The following is a 9065-nucleotide window of genomic DNA, read 5'->3' as shown; positions in this document are numbered from 1 at the left end:
TATATATATATATATATATATATATATATATGTGTATATATATATATGTATCTACCACGGGTCATTTTAGCATGTTTTTTTATAAAAAAGATTAAACCCACTTAATTTTCGAGTTTCTACCGAAAATAAAGATGTTCCATCTTATAATCAGTAATAACTATCAATTATTTTAAGTATTTTTTAGTAACCATATCCTCACAATCAGTCTCATTAAAAAATAGTCTCAAATTATAGTTTACCATATATATCATATTTGATATTTTATTAGATATTTGCCTTTTTACTATATGTATCTTTCCATTTATTGTTATTTCTGTTTATTACTCTTTCCATATCCTCGTAATTTATTTCATTATAAATAAGACAACTTTCACACCATTTAGGTGCGGTGGATTAAGCAAACATTCTCAAGTCTACATTTATTTGAGCATCACAAATATCTACCCATATATAAAACAACCAATATAATCTAATTAAAAAATAAAAAATCGTTAAAAATAAAAATTTTAAAAATCAATAATGATATATATGAGTTTAATTATTTATTTAATTTGAAATATATATATATATATGATTAATTAAAAATTAAGAGTTTATCATAGAAGGAAACTATATAATATATCATAATATCATGATATTTAAGTAAAATGAAGCCCTATCCTAAGTTTCAACTTTTGACCATAGGGAAAATATTTATTATTTATTTATTTTTGGTACAAATAACGTACGAGGAAAGAAAAACAATTAATTAATTAATTAATTAATTATGTTTGACTTAATTTACAATTATATCTCAACTTGGTTTCAATTTAATTCCAATAAATAAAAACAATTATATGGGTCCCACATGTAATGTAATTTTTAAAATAATTTAATGTATTAAAAATATTTTTGACTTTTTAGCTAATTGCAATTTTTTTTTTCATTATAAAATTTTGCTTTATTAAATAATTTAAAAATTTGTAAAATAAATAAACCTTAAATTATTATTATTATTAGTTATTGAATTGAAAATTAATAAAATTATATAATAATTTAAAAAATTGTAAAATAAATAAACCATAAATTTATTATTATTAGTTATTGAATTGAAAATTAATAAAATTATATATATTTTGTAATCCCTAAACTTTCATAACGGTAACTTTAAAAATTGGATGGAAACTATAGTACTTTTTACTCGTAATGGGCACTTCGGAACATCGGTTGATTCGATCGATGTTCCGCTCCTTACAACCGCTTTTCTTTAAAGAACTTAATGGATCTACGACAACTAAACAACAATAATAACAACCAACACAATAACTCTAAGCATCTCGAGAGTGCTTTATATATATTATTTTAAAAACATTGTAATGTCCTTGATATGAACCACGACCAATGAATTTCCGTACCTCAAGGTCCAATTATAAGGACGAGAGCCAAGAAGCTACAACAAACCTTATACACTTATATTCAATCTATGGTGAGCTCATCAAAGAAAATTCTAAAAGACATTGGAGACCTTGCGCAAAGTTGAGCTTCAAGAAATAAATGAAGTAAATACACTTTAAGTTGCATTTAATGAACTCAGTTGAATTTATGAAACTAGTGACTAATAAGCACATTTCATTGTCATATTTAAGCTAATTTTAAATATAGGAGTTAAGGTTATATAGTAACCCACGTAGGTTACCATATTCCACATTAACTGACCATTTTAATATGGAGGTTAGGGGTATTTCTCAGTACATTTAATTTGGGAGTTATGTAAGTTAAGGCTGTAAAGGCTATATGAAACCTTATTTTCTTTGATGAGAGCCATCAAATTTTGGAATTAATAATAAAATTTATATTTTACCTTTGTTGAGAGCTAAGTTTTTCTTTGCAAACTCTTGTGTTTAGAACATGCATGTTAGAGTCATTCAAGTGGTATTGATCAAACCTATTATGGAGTTATTTGAATCACGAGTTTAGAAACAAATTTTCTTTACCTTTGATATTGATCATTCAAGTAATCCGCTCCATACTTTTCCTTGGGTTGATTTCCATATCAGTCCTTTTGAAAAATTATGCATTTAAAATAGACTAACACACCAATTTGAACATAGCTGAGTTGATTAGTCATATTTCGGAATAGGAACATAATATTTTTAGAGAGGGACGTGAAAGATCAATATGGGCCCACATGATGTGGGCCATATTTTAATATGGGCCTCCAAGTTGTGTCGATCCATATTCCCCACAAATTGGTCTTATACTTTTTCATTTTCTTATGACTTATGAATTATTTAAATAATAATAATAATAATTATTATTATTTGTTTATTTTTAACGATAAATACTCTTTTTATCCAATTTAATTATGTATTTCTTTTATTTTCGTCGTGTTATGATGCTCTGAAGTGGGTAGTAACAGATCAAATCTGTATCATTATAGAACAACAACAAAGCATCAAACATTTACGTATCATACGATCGTTTCCTTCAAAATTTTAAAGATTACATCGTAGAAATTAGATGGAACGTAATGATTTAAAAAAAATATAAAGTTGAAGCATTTAATAAATTTAATAAAGTCTTAATTATCAAAAATAAATTTATTTAATTGGTCAACAAATTTTTAAATATATTTAATAGGTTACTATATTTTAAATTTTAACTTAAAAAATTTAAATTTCTTATTTAATATTTTTATATTTAAATATATCTAAAAATTTAAAAAACTTTTAAAAATATTTAAATTGTATTTTAATTTTTCAATGTGGGCCCCACGTTGTGGTTATCCACATAGAGGCGGCGTATCGTATCAGAGGAAAGCCAACCAGTGGGACCCACTTGGCCAAAATTGTCTGGAGAAATTCCATTGGTACCCACAAAATGATATTATCCATTGTCTTTTGCGAGGGGCTTTTTGGTCATTTCACTATTTTCTAATAAAAAACTGGTTGATTTTTAAAAATATGGATAAGAATTAAGATAACAAAAGAAATAATCTCGTAAGATAAAAGCAATATTTATTAATTTAATCTTAAAAAATAAAAAATTAGAAATTAAATATTTAATGGAAAATATTTAATAGTAATTAAAATTTAAATTTTCTATGATTTAAAAAATATGTTAAAAGTATAAAATTAAAATCATAAAAATTTATGGATTAAAGTTCTAATTTAAATTTAAAGGATTAATAAAAAAATACATATCCCGAAAATACCCTCCATGCCACGTAGACTTTATTTTATATGACGAAAATACCCTGCATATCTGAGTTAAAAGAGTCGACAAAGACGAAAGAGGACAATTGGAGAAAGAGAGAGGGAGAGAGAAAATGGATAGGGTATTTTCGGCGGGTGAAATTTCTGATCAGTACTGGTCGTCTCTTCCGGTCGCCGAACCTCCGCCGGCCGGCGGCGGCTCGAAAATGAGCCGTAGCGCGTCTGAGTGGGCCTTCCAGCGCTTCCTTGAAGAGGCCTCTGAAACTTCCCCTCATTGCTCTGCTGCTGACCATGGCGAAGGGATTGAGATCAAGGGCTCGGACTGTGATCAGTCGCAGAAACATAATGCTAATCATGGTGGTGTTAGTAATGGCAATAGCAGCAGCGTTTCTTCCAATGCTGTACCGCCGAATATTCCGATCGATTCGGAGGAATATCAAGCGTTTCTTAAGAGCAGGCTTGAATTGGCTTGTGCTGCGGTTGCTAAGAAGAGGGTAAACTTTGCCCTTATTTGTTTGTTTCTTCTTGTTATTGATTTCTTTTCTCTGTTCTGTTGATGAGGGTATTTTTAGGGTGGAAATCTGAGTAATGATTTTTACATTTTGGATGGGCTCTTTGGTCGTTGTTATATCTGTTTATGTATCCTAGCGCTTTTACTTTCGAGCTTTTCCTCAAAGTTTTTTAAATGTGTATGCTAGGAGAGGTTTCCATGTTCTTAGAAAGAAGGTTTCGTTCCCTTTCCAACCGATGTGTAATCTCGCAATCCACTCCCTTCGGGGCCAACGTCCTCGTTGGTACTGTTTCTCTCTTCAACGATGTGGGATCTCACAATCCACCCTCTTTCAGGGCGTAGCGTCTTCTTGCACACCTCTTGATGTCTCTCAAACCGATGTGAGATCTTACCATCTATTCCTCTTTAGGGCCAACGTCCTCGCTTCCACTAGTTCCTTTCTTCAAAGGGGCCTAGCGTTCTCGCTGGCACAATGTCCGGTGTCTCTCCAACTGATATGGGATCTCACAATCCACTCCGCTTTCAGGGCCTAGCGTCCTCGCTGGTACTGTTCATCTCTCCAATCGATGTGGGATCTCACAATCCACCCTCCTTCGGGGCCTAGCGTCCTTGCTAGTACACCGCTGGGTGTCTCTCCAACCGATGTGAGATCTCACAATCTATTCCCCTTCGATGCCCAACATTTTCGTTGGCACTCATTCCTCTCTTCAAAGGGGCCTAGTGTCTTCGCTGGCACACCGCGTGGTGTCTCTCCAACCGATGTGAGATCTCACAATCTATTCTCTTTCGGGGCCCAGCGTTCTCGCTGGCCCTCATTCCTCTCTTTAAAGGGGTCTAGCGTCCTCGTTGGCACACCACCTGGTGTTTCTCCAACCAATGTGAGATCTCACAATCTATTCCCCTTCAGGACCCAGTGTTCTCACCACACTCGTTCCTCTCTTTAAAAGGGCCTAGCGTTCTCGCTGGCACACAACCCAGTGTCTCTCCATCTATATGGGATCTCACAATCCATCCCCTTTAAGGACCTAGCGTCTTCGTTGGCACACGTTAGTACTAAGGGCCACTTCACGCTTAGGATATAATTAGCTGAATGCTTCCTTTGGACTCCAATTCCAATGTCTTTTAAATCTACTTGTGCTCCTCTAGCCTGGCTCCTAGTCATCTTGATGTTAATCTCATACACTAATAGTTCTTCTCTGTTAGGTGTATGTAATAGCTTTACTTTCACCTTAGTTAATCTAGAGAGAAACTTGGGCTTTTTTTCAAGGTGAAGTTGGTGAGCTTTTGTTTTCTGTATAAACAGGGATCCTTTACAAAGACTCCAACTTCTTCTACCTCATCTGACTGTGGATCACAAGCATCTAATACGTTTGGAATTCAAGCTCCTAAAGGTTGGGATTAATTGCATCTCTATATTTTCGTTTCTCACAACTAATGAGATGTCGTTAGACTTTTGCCTTTCTTTACGAGCTTATATGTATTGTTAGGATCGCACAACAACGCACACACTCGATCTAAATAGAACAGGAGAGAGAAAATACAAGGAGGAATATTGTGAGATCCCACATCGATTGGGGAGGAGAACGAAACACTTGTTATAAGGGTGTGAAAACCTCTCCCTAGTAGACGTGTTTTAAAAACCTCGAGGGAAAGCCTGAAAGGAAAAGCCCAAAGAGGACAATATCTGCTAGTAGTGGGCTTGAGTCGTTACATATTGGCTAAAGGTTTATATTGATAAATTCCGTAGGTATAATAAAAGAGAATATAAAGAACGCATTACATTTTCAAAGCACTTGGTTATATATATGGTTCATGTAACTGCCTTAGCCCACCACTATGATATTGTCCTCCTTGGGCACATTTTCAAAGTAGTGGGTATATATATGATTCATGTAATAGACTAAACCCACCACTAGCAGATATTGTCTTCTTTGGGCTTTCCTTTTTGTTCATGTAACAACCTAAGCCCACCGCTAGCAGACATTATACTCTTTGGACTTTCCCTTTCGGGCCCTTCCCAAAAAGGACAATATCTGCTAGCGGTGAGCTTGGCCTGTTACAGTTCAAGTTACTACGTATATAGTCACCTACCGTATATAGCTTTACCGGCTTTTTACTGTTGTTTACTATATATTGTTAACATATTTTAGCTCTCTCTCCACTTTGGTAGCTTGTAAAGTAGGAGCTGGGAACACTTCATTAAGGCCACCAGATAAGGATATAAATGGAGTTACTTTCTCGCCCATGGTGCCAAAAATATCTGAGGTTCGTTCTTCGCCGACTACCAGTGGATCATCAAGAGATCAGTGGGATGATGAGGAGATTGAGGGAGAAACTGACACAACGGAGAGTAAGGACCCTGCTGATGTAAAACGTATAAGGAGGTAACCATCTGCTTAATTTAGGGAATAGTGTTCTATTGCAAATGCATTGTGTGAATAGTGGTGTTAATAAATTTTGTTCTCATCTGATTGTGCTTTCTATGTGCAATATGAATTCCTCCATCCTGGCTAATGTGTTCTTTTGCATTTGATAATTTCTCATGTCAGGAAAGGTGTTTTGTGAGATCCCACGTCGGTTGGGGAGGAGAACAGACATTTTTTATAATGGTGTGGAAACCTGTTTCTAGTAGTTGCATTTTAAAAACTTTGAGGGGAGGCGGAAAGTCCAAAGAGGGCAATATCTGCTATTGATGGGCTTTGACTGTTATAAATGGTATCAGAGCCAGACACCGAGCGATGTGCCAGCGAGGAGGTTGAGCTCCAAAGGAGATGTGCTAGCAAGGACGTGAGTCCCAAAGAAGGTGGATTGGGAGGTCCCATGTTGATTGGAGAAGGGAACGAGTGTGAGCGAGGACGCTAGCCCAAAGAAGACAATATCTGTTAACGGTGGGCTTGGGCTGTTACAAATGGTATCAGAGCGAGACACCGGACGATGTGCCATCGTGGAGGTTGAGCTCGGAAGGGGGTGTGCCAATAAGGACGCTGGGTCTCAAACGGGGTGGGGATTGGGAGGTTCCACATCGATTAGAGAAGGGAATGAGTGCGAGCGAGGATACTGGCCCCGAGAATTGTGAGATCCCACATCGTTTGAGGTGGAGAACGAAACATTCTTTTTTAGGATGTGGAAATCTTTATCTATTAGACGCGTTTTAAAAACATTTCGTTCTTTTTTAGGATGTGGAAATCTTTATCTACTAGACGCGTTTTAAAAACTTTGAGGAAAAGTCCGAAAAGACTATCTGTTTGCATGTCGTTATTACAAATGAAGTGGTTGTTTTAGTTGCATGGTAATTGCAATCGAGATTAAAACATTGTGCAAATTATTTGTTGAGTTCCCTTTCCCTCTTTTATCTTAATAACACTACGAAAGTCCATTTCTTATTAAATATCTCTCCTTGTTGTTGGCATTGTTTTCAGAATGCTTTCGAACAGAGAATCAGCTCGACGATCAAGGAGAAGAAAGCAAGCACATTTAACCGAACTCGAGACTCAGGTGTCTATTCTGTATAACTCTTTGTCCAGTGCCTTATTACCTCTTTTGAAATCTACCAAACTGATACATTGGTTCATTATTTTTTTCTTAATCAAAGGTTGCACAACTAAGATTTGAAAATTCGACCTTGTTGAAGCGCCTTGCCGATATAAGCCAAAAATACAACGAAGCCAACGTCAATAACCGCGTTCTAAAAGCTAACGTTGAGACATTAAGAGCAAAGGTACAATGACAATCCACGGGTAGTCAACTCTCCCTTAGAAACTTTTTTGCTCACGTGCTTGAGATCCCGGTTGGGGAGGAGAATGAAATACCCTTTATAAGGGTGTGGAAACCTCTCCTAAGTAGACGCATTTTAAAAACCTTGAGGGAAAACCCGAAAGGGAAAGACCAAAGAAGATAATATCTGGTGGGTTTGGGCTGTTATAAATGGTATTATAGAGCCAGCAAGGATGTTGGCCCCAAAGGGGGTGGGATTGGAGGGTCCCACATCAATTGGAGAAGGGAACGACGAGTGCCAATGAAGACGCTGGGCCCCGAAGGGGGGTGAATTGTGAGATCCCGCATTAGTTGGGGAGGAAAACGAAACATTAAGGATGTGGAAACCTCCCCCTAGTAGACCGCGTTTTATAAACCTTAAGGAGAAAACTCAAAAAGGATAGTATCTGCTAGCGGTGGGTTTGTGCGGTTGCACTTTCCCTCCTCTCACTTCAGAAAAGAAAAATGTTGTATATTTTAAGTTACCACTTGCTGAAGATGTAATCTTGGTTAAACACAAAATGCATCTAACATTATTTCCATACTGACAGATAAAAATGGCTGAGGAGACTGTTAAACGAGTTACTGGTAACCCGATGTTCCATGCCATGTCTGAGATTACCTCTGTCGGCATCTCTTCGTTGGACGGTAGCCCTTCCGATGCGTTAGCAGATGGCACTGTTCCATTGCAAGATGGTTATCAACCTGCATCTAATAAACCTGTGGTTGCACATGACATAGGAGTCAACAATGGCTTGGGTGACATTTCACATGTAGACGGTGGGCAGCAGGAGTCGTCCTCTCTGGTACTGCCAGCTGTGTCTGTGAACAAGATCGAAAGATCGGAGTCTTTGCAGCGAGTGGCTAGCTTGGAGCCTCCACAAAAGCGGATCTGTAGAGTCCAAGCAAATGGGGAGCAATAGATACAGCATACTAGATTTGTGTCGGGTAGATTAGTGAATGTTACAAAATTTGAAAGTTTAGAGACTCTATCGTTTTGAAAGTTTAGAGACTCTATCGTTTTGAAAGTTTATGGATTAAAGAGATACAAATCTTTTCATTTTTTTCACATTTTTAAAATTAGGTTATTTTCTTTCATCAATATTATAATTATTTGATAATAAATTAATATGACGTCATATTTAAAAAAGATGTCTCAACACATGACATGATCACTGGATTTTCTTTCATGGATATGGAAACAAAGCTCTGCAACTATTCTCCCCCATATGCAGTCCAATACAAAGCCCAACAGNCAATATGCAGTCCAATACAAAGCCTAACAGTGTGACATTTGTTGAAGAATGGCTCAAAATACGGTATCAAACATTATGGATGTTTGGTCGATCATTATGTCGGTTATGTAAGTTGTCGGATGTCAATCATTGTGATTTTCTACATCAATTGGAGAGAAGAACGAAACATTACTTATAAAGGGTGTGGAAACTTCTTCCTAGCAGACGTATTTTATAACCGTGGGGTTGACGGTAATACATAATGGGTCAAGGCGGACAATATCTACTAGCAGTGGGCTTGATTGTTACAATGGTATCATCAGAGCTAGACACCGAGTGGTGTGCCAGCAAAGACGTTAGGCCCCCAAAGGG

The 9065-nt window shown here is 36.4% G+C and overlaps 1 protein-coding gene across 1 annotated transcript; it reads left to right on the top strand.

The window, feature by feature from the left end:
- The first annotated feature begins 3293 nt into the window (after positions 1 to 3293).
- On the top strand, positions 3294 to 8470 carry LOC111784758 (light-inducible protein CPRF2-like). Its single transcript, XM_023665370.1, has 6 exons — positions 3294 to 3688; positions 5009 to 5096; positions 5876 to 6089; positions 7125 to 7200; positions 7298 to 7423; positions 8010 to 8470. Exons 1-6 carry the CDS (start codon positions 3308 to 3310, stop codon positions 8379 to 8381), a joined length of 1257 nt encoding a protein of 418 aa, XP_023521138.1. The 5' UTR covers positions 3294 to 3307; the 3' UTR covers positions 8382 to 8470.
- Positions 8471 to 9065: the final 595 nt, after the last annotated feature.

The sequence above is a fragment of the Cucurbita pepo genome, unplaced genomic scaffold, assembly GCF_002806865.2.
Source record: "Cucurbita pepo subsp. pepo cultivar mu-cu-16 unplaced genomic scaffold, ASM280686v2 Cp4.1_scaffold000271, whole genome shotgun sequence".
Taxonomy (NCBI): domain Eukaryota; kingdom Viridiplantae; phylum Streptophyta; class Magnoliopsida; order Cucurbitales; family Cucurbitaceae; genus Cucurbita; species Cucurbita pepo.
This window is presented reverse-complemented; position numbering and strand designations above follow the sequence as displayed.

Coding starts and splice junctions, on each gene's coding strand:
- LOC111784758 (XM_023665370.1), top strand. CDS start 3,308: ATGGATAGGGTATTTTCGGCGGGTGAAATTTCTGATCAGTACTGGTCG. Junction 3,689..5,008: donor CTGCGGTTGCTAAGAAGAGG/GTAAACTTTGCC, acceptor CTGTATAAACAG/GGATCCTTTACAAAGACTCC. Junction 7,424..8,009: donor TTGAGACATTAAGAGCAAAG/GTACAATGACAA, acceptor CCATACTGACAG/ATAAAAATGGCTGAGGAGAC.